The sequence below is a fragment of the Palaemon carinicauda genome, chromosome 15 (genome assembly GCF_036898095.1).
Source record: "Palaemon carinicauda isolate YSFRI2023 chromosome 15, ASM3689809v2, whole genome shotgun sequence".
Lineage (NCBI taxonomy): Eukaryota > Metazoa > Arthropoda > Malacostraca > Decapoda > Palaemonidae > Palaemon > Palaemon carinicauda.
The window spans coordinates 136,045,449-136,062,052 of NC_090739.1; the positions used below are offsets into that span (position 1 = coordinate 136,045,449).

At 41.8% G+C, this 16,604-nt stretch overlaps 1 protein-coding gene across 1 annotated transcript in view; it reads left to right on the forward strand.

The window, feature by feature from the left end:
• Positions 1–16,604, forward strand: part of LOC137654782 (sodium-coupled monocarboxylate transporter 1-like) — a 93,432-nt gene that overhangs the window by 42,575 nt on the left and 34,253 nt on the right. Inside the window, exon 8 of the mRNA XM_068388732.1 lies at positions 7,996–8,114. Coding sequence (XP_068244833.1) covers positions 7,996–8,114 — 119 coding nt within the window. The remainder of the gene's footprint in view (positions 1–7,995; positions 8,115–16,604) is intronic.

The window sequence follows — 16,604 nt, forward strand, 5'->3', positions numbered from 1 at the left end:
TAATGGTCAGGTGCAGTGATGTACTTCATTAAGTCGATGAGGTTGGAAACCTTGAAGGCTTTGGAGGAGTACAGGAGTCTTGTGCTGTCTGGAGGGAAAGCAATTACAGTACCTTCCTGGCTCCCCAGATAGCAAACCTGTGGGCTAATTAGGTTTTGAAGAGGCAAGATTTTTTGCTTCCCAAAGTAGGTTAGCCCAGAGATGGCTTTGGCATTACGAAATTTGGTTTGGGGTGCCTTGTCTCTACTTCCGTAAAGTTGTGTGCTGGCAGCGGTGGATTCATGGAGGAGTGCTTCTCAGGATTCTTTGTTCTATCAGGCTGTTGCCTTCACAGGCTGCGGCCCTTTAATGGGAACGGCAGCCAAACCCTTGGTGGTTGTTCAGACCATTCTGTTACAAGCCCAGCTTCCTTATCAGAACGGAATGTCTTGTTTACTGTAATGTTTTCGACACAAGCTGGGTATGATTGTAATATAACCGGCTCTTTTCCTTCATTCTTCTACCCCTCTCTTATGGTCAGTGGCCAAAACATTACAAGCTTGTCAGACCAAATGCTTGTAAGTTACACTTCAGAGAACCATTCTTTGTAACCAAAGAAGTATATCTCCCAATCGACCATGCATGCTTGGGTAAGGTGAATCTAATACTACCCCAGTACTCATATTTGATTCTACTGATATTTCCCTCGGGGGAAGTTTGCTTTGATTTTGGTACAGTACAAAATTTTGTACGCCCCAGGTCCTATCAGTTTTTCAACCATATGTCAAACAGAAGTGGTGTTAGTGACTTCGCTTTGCTTCTTCTCAGATCAAGCCTTTGAACGCTTTCAGAAGTTACAGAATCTTCCAGTTTGGTTGTAAGGGGAATTCCAACCCTATAAGCACTGAGTCTCCCAAATTAAAGGACAAGGGTTTGTATATCAAGTAAAAACCTATATCAAATTTTAAGTACCAGTAATTTGTAGTTATAGCCATACACATCCGAGTCCTTTTATTATAACTTCCAGCCTCAAACCACCCCTCGAAGTCTTGGTTCGAAGTATCAAAAGTGAAGTTTATTATTTCTCTTGTACTTTATTTATTTCCTTGTTTTCTTTCCTCACTGGGCTATTTTTCCCTGTTGGAGCCCTTTGGCTTATAACATCTTACTTTTCCAATTAGGGTTACAGTATAGCTTTGTTTGTAATAATAATGATAATAATAATAAAAATGATGATGATAATCCCATACAACGATAATAACAAAAACAACAACAATAACAACCAATTTAGAAGGGGGTTCACACCTGCTGCAGCCAGTTAATGGCTCGTTATCAATTTCAACAGCTGTTTTCAGGTTATGCCAAAGTAATCTCTCTAATCAAAGGACTCACATTTGTATGGATAAGAAAAATACAATAATACTGTTTAAATTTTATATTTTTAAATATTAAACTTAGCCGGTGAATACAGGTATATAATAGCTGACGTCTCCGACGGCTCGACAGATTCCAAAAACTCGCGAGCGATCGCCATGAAGGTTGCGGGTGTGCCCACCAGCGCCGACTATCGGCCAGATACCGCATATACTTGTAAACAGCTCCAGTTCTTCTCTGTCGGTCTTGTCGACAAGTTGGTTCCACTCGCTTTATGACCTCGAGTTTTCTACCGAATTGGTGAAGTACTTGGTTTTGGTTTTATTGCTTTCGCCGTGTTGGATTATTCAATACTATCTTCAAAAGAAATGCTTTTGAAAGGAGAGGAAAAGTGTTTTGCCCTTGCTCTTTTTTTTTTATCTCTGGTTTTTGCATTGAGTAAAGATGGCCGACCCTTCCCTCAGTGTACGGAAGTGTGTTTAAGGCTTTTAGTAATTATTTTATCACGTTATACATTATTGTTGATTTTTATAGATTTTCCTCTATATATTTTATATCTCACCCGCCTTTATTAGGCCTCTTCGATTAGCTTTCCATTTATACTAAACATCAAGATAAATTTTATGTTTTGTTTATATGCGGCCGTTACCTATTCCTTGTAGGCGGTCCTAACTTGGAAAACGAAGTTAAACAACGTTGTGCCCATTCAACTTTTATTTTTGTTAAGTTTAAATCAATTGCTCTTTAAGAGTTATGAAATGAATATTTTTTTAGAAAATATTTTAAGAAATATATTCTTTGAATAGTCTTCGTGCTGTTTTTTTCAAAGATGAACTAACGTTTGGTTTATTTATGCTACGCAGTTTGCGCTCTATCGTTACGATAGAGAAAGAGAGAATCACTGTTTCACTTTGCAGAAAGAGTAAATCGATTTTGACGTTTTGTTCATTCTTCTTTCAAACTGAAGTGTTTTAGATACTAATTTAAAGGAACTTGTTAATTTTCAATTTCTTAGTCCTTTCAGTTTTTTCCTTTGGTCAAATAACCTGTTTATTGACGAAGGGTGAGTGGGCAATTCTCTTGTGTGTGACAAGAGAGAGAGAGAGAGAGAGAGACGGAGAGAGAGAGAGAAAGAGAGAACGATCCGATCTTTACTCTCGTCCCAAGTCTCTGTACGGGGAGAGAGGATAAAACATTTTTAGTTTTTATTCTCGTCCCAAGGCACTGTACGGTGAGAGATTGAAAACGTAGTCTTTAGTGAACTAGTGTTTAGTCTCCTCCCCAGTCACTGATCCTTTTTAACTTTATATATTTCCGTTTTATTCGATATATATGTTTACTGATTTTTGCATGTGTGTTTCATTTTGTACTAATGTGCTTACATTATACGACTCATTTCGCAATTATAACCTTTTGATGTAAGGGAGAATTGCGTTCTTCAGGTAGAAATCAGTTTTATTCATGCCTAATGTGAAATTATTGAAAAATACGATATCAGTGAAGTAAGTGCAAAAAAAAAAAAACATGTTCTGTGTTGCGGAGGGTTCGTTTGTTCGTGCTTGTCGCTCCCCTAGTCCGAGACCTCTTTCAGGCTCCCCTGCACCAGGGAGAAGTAATGTCGTAGGACTTAAGGGGACGAGAGGCTTTAACCAACGTACAGACGTTCCCTCTTTGGTATCGGACGTTTCTCGTCAAGATCGCCCTTACCATAAGACGGGTGAGACTGTGTTCTCCTCGTCATCCGAAGACTTTTCGCAAAAGAAACCTTGGCGCAAGGTTTCTAGACCCTTGAAGCGAAAGTCAGTCCCTTCAGGACAGGTCCAGCGTCCTGGCTGTGGCCATTGGGACAGCTCTGACCCTTTGCAGTCGTCGGAAGACTGTTTCGCCTATTAAACGCAAGCGTAACACGGGGTCCGAGGGTCGCGGTAAAGGCAATGTTTTGCCAACACAGACGTTACCGTCGTCTCGGCCCGTTCCGACTCCCGTTGATCCTAAATGGGTTGTCCTGCAGGGCATGCAGACTAAGCTTGCCTCCCTTATGGAGAAGTATGACGTTGAGCAGGTTCACAATGAACCTTCGATTTCGAGTCGCCGTTACGCTTAACGAGACTCTGGCCGTCAGCCGCCCAAACGAGCATTTACTCGTCCGTTTGACGTTAGTGCTGACGTTTCTTGTACTTTGAAACGTAATGTCAGTAGTTTTTCATGTCAGTCACGTGACATGGATCCTCCCTCGCTGCAGTCTCGTGTTGACTTTCAGCCGCTGCCGCAGTCTCGTGTTGACGTTCAGCCGCTGCCGCAGTCTCGTGTTGACGTTCAGCCGCTGCCGCCGCAGCCCCGACCGGACGTTCGCCGACCGGCTCAGTTGCCTCGACTTGACGTTGAGCGTCAATCACCGCAGTCGAAGGTTGTTTTGCCTGCTCAGTCTATGCAGTCAAGGCAGTTCCGACGTGACGTCGAGTGTCAATCAACTTCAGTTGTTGTTGTTGGTCAGTCACAAGGATTTCAGTCCTTTCAGCAGCGGCGTGACGTCTCTTCCTCTACTGCTACTGCTGCTCCTTTGCTTGTTGACATTGCCTGTCAAGCGTTGCCGCCGCGGCAGGTCTCTCCTTTTCATGAGACTCGGCAATTGTCGGACGAGGTTCCTTCAGATGAGGAAGTTGCTGATCCTCCTCCTACTGATATTCCTTTGGGGACTTTGTCAGACGGAGAGGAGCCTAAAGCTGCTCAGCCCTCTATGGACTTTAAAAAAAATCATGCTGATTTTTAAGGATCTTTGTCCGGACCATTTTGTAACTGCTGCTCCTCGTTCGCCTTCGTCAGAGTTTACGCTAGGCCTAGCTACTTCGAAGCCGTTGTTTTCTAAGCTAGTGCTCTCTCGCTCTTCTAAGAGAGCTTTACGTTTGCTAGGCGACTGGTTGATCACCAGGAGGAGTTTGGGGGAGACAGCCTTTGCTTTCCCTCCTTTTAAACTGGCTTTTAGAGCGAGCGTCTGGTATGACACGGGAGAAGTTCTCGGCTTGGGAGCTCCTGCCTCTGCCCAGGGAGACTTCTCAAGCCTCATAGACTCTCCCCGTCGCCTGGCCATGAGACGCTCCAAGATTTTATGGTCGGCTTCAGAGCTAGACCATCTCCTGTTAGGAGTTTTTCGAGGGTTTGAAGTTTTTATTTGTTGGATTGGTCCCTGGGAGCCTTAAGTAAGAAGGTCTCCAGCTGTCAATGTATTGCTGTACAATTATGTCATGCATGAACAAGGCTATCAGGGATGGCTCCAATGATCTGACAGCCTCGTTCTCTGCAGGAACAAGGTTATCAGGGATGGCTCCAATGATCTGGCAGCCACGTTCACTGCAGGAGTACTTAAGATGTAAGTGCTCTCAATGTGTTCATTGTCAAGACAAACTTCACGATGAAGACTACCAAATCTGTCTTGGCAGCAGTAAGGGAAGGCGACTGGATGGTCTCTCTCGACCTTCAGGATGCATACTTCCACATCCCGATTCATCCAAACTTTCAACAACATCTGAGGTTTGTGGACGGGAAAGTAATGTACCAATGTCGAGCACTGTACTTCGGCCTCATTACTGCTCCTCTTGTTTTTACAAGGCCCTTGCAAAATGTAGCAAGCTTTCTACATTTTTTGAGGATTCAGAGCCTCCCTTTATTTTGACGACTGGCTAATCAGGGCGTCGTCATTATATCGCTGTCTGGAGAGCCTCTAATGGACATTAGACCTAACCAAGGAGCTAGGTCTCATAGTGAACGTAGAGAAGTCGTAACTTACAGTACCCCATCCCAGACTATTCTTTATTTGGGAATGGAGATACAGTGTCTGATTTTTCGGGCCTTTTCGTCTCCCACAAGAATGGAACAAGCTCTGTTAAAAGTCCTTCACCTGCAAGAGAAAAACAGTTGCTCTGTAAGAGTTTGAACTAGCCTCGTGGGAACTCTTTCATCGCTGGAGTAGTTTATCTCTCTGGGGAGACTCAACCTATGCCCTCTCCAATTTCACCTAAACCATTGGAACAAGGAGAAGGGCTTAGAGAGTATCTCTTTCCCAATCTCCAACTCAGTCTAGACATGTCTGACTTGGTGGGACAGCAACATCAGACTTCGAGAAGGTCTTTCTCTTGCGATCAAGAACCCAAACCATGTGTTGTATTCAGATGCATCGGATTTGGGTTAGGGAGCTCCACTGGACAGTCTGGAAGGCTCGGGTCTTTGATCCACGGATCAGAAGGAACTCCATTTAAGGCAAGTAACATCTCTCCTTTGGCGAGATTTGTGCAAGGAAAAATGAATGTCTTGGCGGACGGCCTCAGCAGAAGAGGACAAGTCATCTCCATGGAGTGGACGTTGCATAAGACTGTGTGCGAGAAGCTATGGATGACATGGGGTCAACCCACCATAGATCTTTTTGCGACTTCTCAGACAAAGAGGCTCTCGACTTACTGCTTTCCAGTTCCAGATCCAGAGGCAGCCCACATAGACGCTTTCCCGCTGGACTGGTCTCACCTGGACGTTTATGCCTTTCCACCTTTCAAGATCCTAAACAAGGTGCTGCAGAAGTTCACCTCTCACGAAGGGACCAGGTTGACATTGGTTGCTCCACTCTGGCCCGCGAGAGAGTGGTTCACAGAGGTACTTCAATGACTGGTAGACGTTCCAAGGAGTCTGCCTTTAAGGATGGATCTCTTACGGCAGCCCCTCGTAAGGAGTCTTCATCAAAGCCTCCCTGCGCTTCGTCTGACTGCCTTCAGACTATTGAAAGACTCGCAAGAGCTCGAGGATTTTCGAAGGAGGCAGCCAGAGCGATTGCGAGGGCTAGGAGAGCATCTACCATCAAGGTCTACCAGTCGAAGTGGGAGGTCTTTAGAGACTGGTGCAAGTCATCATCCATTTCCTCTTCCAGTACCTCTGTAGCCCAAATTGCAGACTTTCTCCTGCATCTGAGAAATGTTCGCTCCCTCTCTGCTCCCACTATTAAGGGCTACAGGAGCATGTTGGCTTCTGTGTTCAGACATAGAGGCTTAGATCTGTCCATAATAAAGATCTCCAAGATCTCCTTAAGTCCTTCGAGACCTCTAAGGAGCGTCGTATGGCAACTCCTGGGTGGAACTTAGACGTGGTCCTAAGGTTCCTAATGTCCGACAGGTTTGAGCCATTACATTCAGCCTCCCTGAAGGATCTCACCCTCAAGACGCTTTTCTTAGTGTGCTTGGCTTCGGCTAAAAGGGTCAGTGAGATCCATGCCTTTAGTAAAAACATCGGCTTTTCTACAGATAAAGCCACATGTTCGCTTCAGCTTGGTTTCTTGGCCAAAAATGAACTGCCTTCTCGTCCTTGGCCTAAATCTTTTGATATACCTTGCCTATCAGAGATCGTAGGCAACGAGCTTGAAAGAGTACTGTGCCCAGTTAGAGCTCTTAAGTTTTATTTAGCTTGTACCAGATCTTTACGAGGTGGATCTGAGGCCTTATGGTGCTCAGTTAAGAAGCCCTCATTGCCTATGTCTAAAAATGCTTTATCGTATTTTATTAGATTTTTAATCCGAGAGGCTCATTCTCACTTAAGTGAAAAAGATCGTTGTTTACTTAAGGTCAAGACGCACGAAGTAAGAGCGATAGCAACTTCCGTGGCCTTTAAGCAAAACAGATCTTTGCGAAGTATTATGGACGCAACCTTTTGGAGGAGCAGGCCGGTGTTCGCTTCATTTTACTTAAAAGACGTCCAGACTCTTTATGAGGACTGCTACACACTGGGTCCATTCCTTGCAGCGAGTGCAGTAGTGGGTGAGGGTTCTACCACTACATTCCCTTAATCCCAATATCCTTTTAATCTTCTCTTGAAATGTTTTTAATCTTGTTTTGGGTTGTACGGAAGGCTGAGAAGCCTTTCGCATCCTTTTTGATTTGGCGGGTGGTCAAATGTCGTTTCTTGAGAGCGCCCAGATTAAGGGTTTTGATGAGGTCCTGTTGTATGGGTGGTTGCCCTGGATATAATAGCTCCTGGGAGTCTTTCAGCATCCTGAGAGGATGGCTGGGCTTCGTGAGGAAAGCGGACTAATAAGGCAGAGTAATCGTCAGAGTCAGCTTCCTTACCAGGTACCTATATTTATTTGGGTTTTGTTATGATATAACTGTCAAAAACTCTAAGCATATACGCCTTTATTGTATTAATACTGGTCTCTACCCACCACCATGGGTGTGAATCAACTATTATATATTCACCGGCTAAGTTTAATATTTAAAAATGATATTTTGATTATAAAATAAATTTTTGAATACAGTATACTTACCCGGTGAATATATAAATTAAAGGCCCTCCCTTCCTCCCCGATAGAGACCTAGGGGACTGAGAAGAACTGGAGCTGTTTACAAGTATATGCGGTATCTGGCCGATAGTCGGCGCTGGTGGGCACACCCGCAACCTTCATGGCGATCGCTCGCGAGTTTTTGGAATCTGTCGAGCCGTCGGAGACGTCAGCTATTATATATTCACCGGGTAAGTATATTCAAAAATTTATTTTATAATCAAAATATCATTTTTCTTCAAAAGTCTTGATTGAAGAATATTCATTACGCAGCTCTGTTACTAGTATTCCGTATTATCAATGGATTTTGATTTGTCAATTATTTGCAGCACACTTTCGTCACAAGGAAGCGCAATTGCTTGTATTGTTTGGGAAGATTTACTGAAAATGCGACCGTATTATCAACACTTCACTGACAAGCAGGCTACTAATGTCATCAAGTTCCTCTGTAAGTCTCGTTTTTTTTTAATATTGCAATATTATCCATTATCATCATTGTTTACTCATATTATTTATCGAAGTAGTTTGTAAGAGCATTGTGTATGCTCATATGTACTGTATAATGTGCACTGTATTTCATTTGCTTAACAATTTGTCAGAAAAAATCATCTTATGTAGTTTGTATGTGTGCAGTATTATATATGCTGTATTGTATATATTTATAGAGGCGGTGTTTTTGGGCTTAGGAGCATAGAAGGTAGACAGCTGGGTATTAAATTGAGAGCATTTGTTAAAGAAATTAGTGTACGAAGGGAGTAGTGTACGGTACATGAGAGCTTTAGTTAAAGAAATGAGTGTATGAAGAAGGGAGTACTGTACTTTACATGAGAGCTTTTGTTAAAGAAATGAGTATATGAAGAAGGGATTACTGTACTGTACATAAGAGCTTTTGTTAAAGAAATGAGTGTATGAAGGAGGGAGTACTGTACTGTACAAAAGAACTTTTGTTAAAGAAATGAGTGTATGAAGAAGGGAGTACTGTACTGTACAAAAGAACTTTTGTTAAAGAAATGAGTGTATGAAGAAGGCAGTACTGTACTGTACATGAGAGTTTTTGTTAAAGAAATGAGTGTATGAAGAAGGGAGTACTGTACTGTACATGAGAGCTTTTGTTAAAGAAATGAGTGTATGAAGAAGGGAGTACTGTCTGTACATGGTTAAGAGTAAAAAGGCTAATACAAAGTTTAGGTAACAAATGTGTAATCTGGAGTTGTTCCGTAACTGACATACAAACCACGCTATTTAATAGGGGTTATTACTTTCGGCTTAGCTGAAATGACGAGCCATTAGAATTTTAACTATTACGCTAGGCTTCAGATCGCCACCTAACTTGAAAGATGGTGTTCCTACTAGCTTTGTCCTCGGCCAAGTGAGTCGGTGAACTTCATGGTCTCTCATACGACATCGCCCATTCAAGGGGATGGGGGGAGGTAACGTTCCCTGAGTTTATTGCTAAGACTTAAAATCCGGGGGTGCCGGACCCTCGGTTCGACTCCTTCCAGATTTCGAGTCTTCGTTCTGTAACAGATGACCCAAACCATCTCCTACTGTGCCCAGTAAGGAATCTTGAGGCTATATCTCAAAAGAACGGCTGCAGTCCGTCCCCAGGTGCAGGCATTGTTTTTGAGCACTGGGAGGACTAAGAGGAGGGTCACCAAGAACACCATCTCAGCATGGATTCGTAGGGTGATTCATCTGTCCCTGAATCCCGACCCTCCTCCTTCACGTCGCCCTAGAGCACATGATGTCAGGGGCGTAGCTACGTCCCTGGACTTCAAGAAAAATTTCTCAGTGACGCAGGTTCTTCAAGCTGGGGTGTGGAAGCGTCAGACGACCTTCACACCCCACTACCTGCAAGACGTGACCCACAGGAGGCTCGATACGTTTTCTATCGGCCCTGTGGTGGCTGCACAACAGCTGGCTTAAAACCTCAAGCTCCTTATTGGACAAGTAGCAGAAGGTTGAGGGCATTGTTTCCCGGTCTTAGTCTGCATGAATGAAAAGGTGTGTCTGGCCCTTATTCTTTTCTTCATCTTCCCCTCTCTTGGGGAAAGCAGCATCCTGGGTTCTCTGCACAGCTGACCTCAAACCACTGCAGGTAAACCATGTTTCCTTGTGTTCCTAGTATTAAGCTAATACTGTCACGTCCCCATACCCTGACGAGGTGGTATTGGGAGTCCTAGCCTAAGTTTCCATCTAAAGGACTACAGGTCAACTTCCTAGGACGAGTCACACTTTATCTTTACAAACAGCTTACGTAGGCCGCAGCCCTTGCGTAGTAAGGCTCTAGCGAGGTCCAGGGACTCCTTATTGTTGAGTGCTGACACACTCAAATACAGTACTGAGTCCCCGGGCAAAGCCAAAAGCCAGTACTGGCCGGGACTTTCCACCCTTCCTAATGGGTGAGTCACCCCTATTAAATAGTGTGGATTGTATGTCAGTTACGGAACAAATGACAAATTCGTAGATAATTTGTATTTTTCCTAACTATACAAACCTTAGCTATTCAATTAAACTTGCCCGCCAGCCCTATCCCCCTTGGAGTCCTACCTCCAAGCAAAGTGAGCTCAAGCACAGGTGTGTGTGAGGGGGTGGGTAGCAAGCTACCCTCCCTACCCCCCGCTAACTAGCGGTGGGGTAGTAAACCCTCGTTAAAATCCTGATGGCTCGTCATTTCAGCTACGCCGAAAGTAATAACCCCTATTAAATAGCTAAGGTTTGTATAGTTAGGAAAAATACAAATTATCTCCGAATTTGTCATATTTCAAGAATCCATTAGAATAAAGAAGAAACTGAAATGTTAGAATAAAATTTATTATGGAGCTGTTTTGTGCCAATGAGATATTTTGTATGGTAGTTTGTATCAATATTCAAAACTACATATGTCTCAAGTTTAAATGAGATGAGCATGTATTAAAGGCTGTTAAGTTGTTGTTATGAAAGCCACAACGTGGCAATAGAATTACCAGTCGATGTGAAATTGTGACTGACCAGAAATGTTTGGTTCATGTTGACGAGTGCAGTTTCATGGGGACGGGCAAGAGGAATAATTGTCTCTTAATATAGAAATAATGAACTGGAAAGTACGGAGTATGAATTATATTGTTGGAGAACTGTTTTGGAGACTGTGAGGATTATGCAAGTGTAAAGGATTTGTATATAGTGAGGAAACTGTTGCATACGTTGAGCTTCAGGAAACTCGACAATAAGATTTAGACGCAGTATATTTTGCAGGATGATGGGTTAAATTCTAGACTGTTAAGAGTTACAGAAGTTTTTGTTTTGAAACTAATGCTTATGTAACATTAAATAAATGGTAAATTACACGGTTGTTTTTAAAAAATGTTTCAGACAAGAATAAGAAAGGAGCAGATGATGGTGATTCAAGTTTACAGAATAAGAGAAGGAACTTTTGTTAGCATGGGTAGTAAAGTTAAAAAAGAAGAGTTACTGTATACCACAGTAGCAAAAGTAAGCTTACGAAGCTGAAAATTTTTATGATCGATGGAAAAATTGAAGCTGTCGACTGTATACTGTAGTTGCATAGGAGTAAAATTTTGTACGTTTGTTGGAGATGAATATTACCGTGGTTAGAAAAATTGTGGTTATTCTGGAGCAGTCGTAAAGTAATTAGATTTTGCCAAAAAGGTGTTGAGAAAACTTGCGTAAAGAAAGAGATTGGGTGAGAGATGAGCTTTCATTAATATTACTTGTAGTGTAAGGCATATTTCATGGATTATCATAGAGGTATGATAGAGCAAGAAAATGAGGGCATGAATGGAAAAATAATAATTTTTGAATTAGCTGGGGAAAGACAGAATGAAGGAGTCATGAAATAAGATTTAGCAAAAATGGTTGCGAGACAACTTTTGTAAAGAAAAAGATTGGTGGAGGGATGGAGCTTTCCTTAATAGCACTTGTAGTGTAAGGCATATTTCATGGATTATCATTGAGGTATGATATAGCAAAAATTGGGTGCATGAGTGGAAAGATAATTAATTTTGAAATGGATCTGGAGACAAAATAGTATGCACACAATTTTCTATTTGCTGAGTAAGATGTAAAATGAAATTGTCTGTTTCCATTTCTCAAATTGCACTTTGTCAGAGGTACCCAATAGCGATTATATTTTTGGAAATTCTCCAACTGTTTTTGTTCCTAAATTGCTTCTCCCCCTTTCTCATCACATCCAAATTACCTTGGTATTCCCGAGACCTGGGTCTGTTATGCAGCCTGTGAAAACCACATCTCTCTTCAGCTTTCTCTTTGGTAGGCTACTATGATTTTCCAATAAATTTCAGCTATGAATCATAGCATTTTTGAGTTAAACCTCTTTAAAATCTTCCTTTTATAAGTATTGCAGTAGCCTTGTTCACGCTGCATAGATTGGCAGAGTTCTTACTCTTTCCTAATTAGTGTTTGCTTATTTTATCAATGATATTCTCCTTTACCAGTAGTTGGGAAGCTCATATAGTACTATGAATTAAGTTGCAGAGAGATGTTTCCAGAGGCTAAACATAGATTGACATTTCAAGTTAAAGAGGATTTGGTGGTAGGATGAGGGAGGGAGCTGAGCGGTCAGTCAAAATTGTAAGGACAAATGGGAAGGTCCAGAAGAAGTAGAGAAAGGGAATAAATACAAACCTTTGTCAAATAGGAGTCTGATATATATTAAAATAAGCAGTGTAATATGGAATTGAAAAGAACACATTGCCTTTTTAACCACACAAAATAAGAACTTGAGTAAAATAACTTTAATCCCTGACTGTATTGTATGAGCATACTCTGTATATGGTTACTGCCAAATGCAAGACAACAGAGCTAAGCAATTTCTATAGTTATAATTGCTAAATAAAGTAAATTTTTCAATATTTAACTTAGCCGGTGATTATATAGCTGCAACTCTGTTGCCCGACAGACAACTCTACGGTAAAAACTCGCCAGCGATCGCTACACAGGTTGCGGGTGTGCCCAACAGCGCCATCTGTCGTCCAGATACCCAGTACTCAATGTAAACAAAGACTCAATTTTCTCTCTGTCGAGCTATCGACAAGACGTACTTACTCGCTGTTGCTAAACTGGAGTTTTTTCACAACTAATTGGTGAAGTACTTTATTCTAGTTTTGAGCTTTCGCTATGCAGGTGTTTTATCTTCATCTTAAATCTTGAACTCGTTTTGGATAGATTTAATTATGGTGACAAAGAGAGTATGGACTTTCTTTCACTTTTAAATGGCCGACCCTTCCCTTAGACGGAAGTGTGTTTAGGCTTTTAGTAATTATCTTATCACGTTATAGATTTTCCTCTATATATTTTATATCTCTCATCCTTTATTAGGCCTCTTCGATTAACTTTCCATTTATTATAAACATATAAAAATAATTTTAATTTTTTGTTTATATAGACCTTTCCTGAGAGTAGGCGGTCCTAACTTGGAAACCGAAGTTAATCAACGTTGAGCCCTTTATATCGTAATTAGCTTTTAAAGAGCTAAGGATTTAAAACTTTTTAAATGTAATATTTTATGAAAGAATTTCTTTGATAGTCTTCGTACTGTTTTCAAAGATGAACTAACGTTTAGTTTATTTATGCTACGCAGTTGTTGACGTTCAGGACGTTCAACATGCGCTCTATCGTTACGATAGAGAGAGAGTGTATCACGGTTTCACTTTGCAGTAAGAGTAAATCGATTCTGACGTTTTGTTCATTCTTTCTTAGCTTAAATGTTTTAAATTCTATTTTAAAGGAACTTTTTATTTGAAAAAGCTTTCAGTTTTTTCCTTTAGTCAAATAACATGTTTTTTTGACGAAATATAATTGGGCTCTTCTCTTAGGTGCGAAATTAAGAGAGAAAGAGAGAGAGAGATAGAGACGGAGGGAGAGAGAGGAGAGAAAACTTTCCGTTCAAGCGGGTAACGTTGTTCTCGAGTTACTCTCGTCCCTAGCCGCTGTACGGGGAGGAAGGATAAAACGTTTTTAGTTTTTTATTCTCGTCCCCAGGCTATGTGCGGTGAGAGATTGAAAACGTAGTTATATGAACTAGTGTTTAGTCTCTTTCCCAGCCACTGATTTTTTTATCTTGAAATATGTTTTCTGTTTTTTGCTGGTATTAATGAGCTTGCATTATACGACTGATTTCGCAATTACTACCTTTTAATGAAGGGTAGAATTGCGTGTTTCAGGTAGAAATCAGTAAAAGTTTCGATTTCAGTGAAATAAGTGCAAAACAGAAAATCGAAGTGATAAAGTGATATGCGCAAAGTGTTACAGTGTTGCGTCCGAGGGTTCGTCTGTTCGTGCCTGTCGTTCACCTAGTCCGGGACCTCTTGCATGCTCCCAAGCCCAGGGGAGAAGTACAGTGAACCCTCGTTTATCGCGGTAGATAGGTTCCAGTCGCGGCCGCGATAGGTGAAAATCCGCGAAGTAGTGACACCATATTTACCTATTTATTCAACATGTATATTCAGACTTTTAAAACCTTCCCTTGTACGTAGTACTGTTAACAAACTACCCTTTAATGTACAGAACACTTAATGCATGTACTACAGTACCCTAAACTAAAACAGGCACAAATATTAAAGGTGATTTTATATCATGCATTTCCTAAACATGCTAAAAAGCACGATAAAAAATGGCAACCAATGTTTTGTTTACATTTATCTCTGATCATAATGAAGGTAGAGCTTTGCTTATTACCCAGACATATTTCCCATACTTTTCCCTTAGAACTACATCACATCTTCCTACTTTAGATATATAGATATATATATATATATATATATATATATATATATATATATATATATATATATATATATATATATATATATATATATATATATATATATATATATATATATGTGTATGTGTGTGTATATATATATATATATATATATATATATATATATATATATATATATATATATATATATATATATATATATATATATATATATATATTTATATGTATACACATATACATACCTACATATATACATAAATACATGCATACTTATATATATATATATTACTGTATATATATGGGTTATGGAAAAAATCCGCGAAGTGGTGAATCCGCGATGGTCGAACCGCGAAGTAGCGAGGGTTCACTGTAATGTCAAACGACTTATGGGTTCGAGAGGCCTTGATCAACGAACAGACGTTTTTCCCTCTATGGTATCGGGTGTATCTTACCAAGATCTCCCCTACCATAAGACGAGAGAGACGTTGTTTCTCCTCGTCATCCGAAGGCTTTTCGCATAAGAAACCTGTCACAAGGTTTCGAAGCCCTTAAGCAAAAGTCAGTCCTTTCAGGACAGGTCCAGCGTCCTGGTTACAACCATTAGGACAGCTCTGACCCTATGCAGTCATCGGATAACTGCTCGCCGCCTAACAAAAGCGTAACACAGACTCCGAGAGTCTTTTTTTGTTGGCAAAGTGTTGCGGTCACAGACGTTACCCTCGTCTCTTACCACAACCATTTCCGTTGATCCTTAATGGGTTGTATGGCAAGACATGCAGTATATGCTTGCCTCCCTTATGGAAGACTATTCTGCCGATTAGTCCGTTGAGTCTAGCCGTTTATCTCATCGATATCCTGGCTTTCAGCCAACCTAACGTTCCTTTGTGCTTACTGTTGACGTTGGCGTAGCTTAGTCACGTCAGTCAGGTTGTTTAGAACCACACTCGATGCGGTCTCGTGTGGTTTTTCAGCCGCATTTGGACGTTAGGCCACTTGCTGATGCTCCTGTTGACGTTCAAGACGTTCACTAACAATCGGAGTTGACTTGTTTTGACGCTGTGCGTCAACCTCCGCATTCTAGAGTTGTTTTGACTGCTCAGTCTAGGCAGTCAAAGCAGTCTCGAGTGGACGCTGTGCGTCCTCACGCACCTGTTGTGGTTGACAGTTCAGTTGTTGACAGTTCACAGACTGTCAAGCAGTTACATGACGTTGCGTTCTGGTCCGCTACTAATGCACCAGTGAGTGTGGACTCTGCTTGTAAAGCATTGCCACCACGGTAGGTCTCTCCCTTGCTTGAGACTCAGCTTTTATCGGACAAGGTTCCTGTAGATGAGGAAGTTGCTGTTCCCCCTCACTGATATTCCCTTGAGGACTCTGTCAGATGGAGAGGAGCCTAAAGCTGCTTAGCCTCCTATGGACTTTAATTAAATCATGATGATTTTTTTAAGGATCTTTGTCCGGATCTTTTTGTGACTGCTGCTCCTCGTTCGCCTAAACGTCAGAGCTTACACTAGGCCTAGCTACTTCGAAGCCGTTGTTTTTAAGCTAGTGCTCTCTCGCTCTCCTAGAGAGCTTTACGTTGGCTAGGCGACTGGTTTTTCACCAGGAGGAGTTTGGGGATACAGCCTTTGCTTTCCCTTCTTTTAAACTGGTTTACAGTATAGAGCGAGAGTCTGATCTGACACGAGAGAAGTTCTCGGCTTGGGAGTTCATGCCTCTGCCCAGATAGACTTCTCAATTCTCGTAGACTCTCCCTGGCGCCTGGCCAGGAGACGCTCCAAGTTGTTTACAGGTCAACTTCACAGCTGTTTTCGAGCCTTTGAAGTTTTGCTGTACAATTATGTCATGCATAACAAGGCTTTCAGGGATGGTAAGCGGTACCGCCTCAGTCGCTAACCCCGTCTGTTGCCACACCTGCTCCCGTAGACCCTAAATGGGCTTTGCTGCAAGACATGCAGTCCAAGCTTGCGTCCTTGATAGAGGACTTTAATGCGGAGAAGGTTGCTACCGAACCTTCTGGCCAACAACCTTCCAACCGGTCGGTTGTGCGCCCTGTTGACGCTGAGGTAACCTACTCGCGTCTGCCAGTTGAGGTGGTTCCTCCACCGATGCGACCCAGTGTGGGTTGCCAGCCGCACGTTGACGTTAAGCGACGCTCGGAGGTGGTTGTTGACGTTCAGGACGTTCAACAACCAG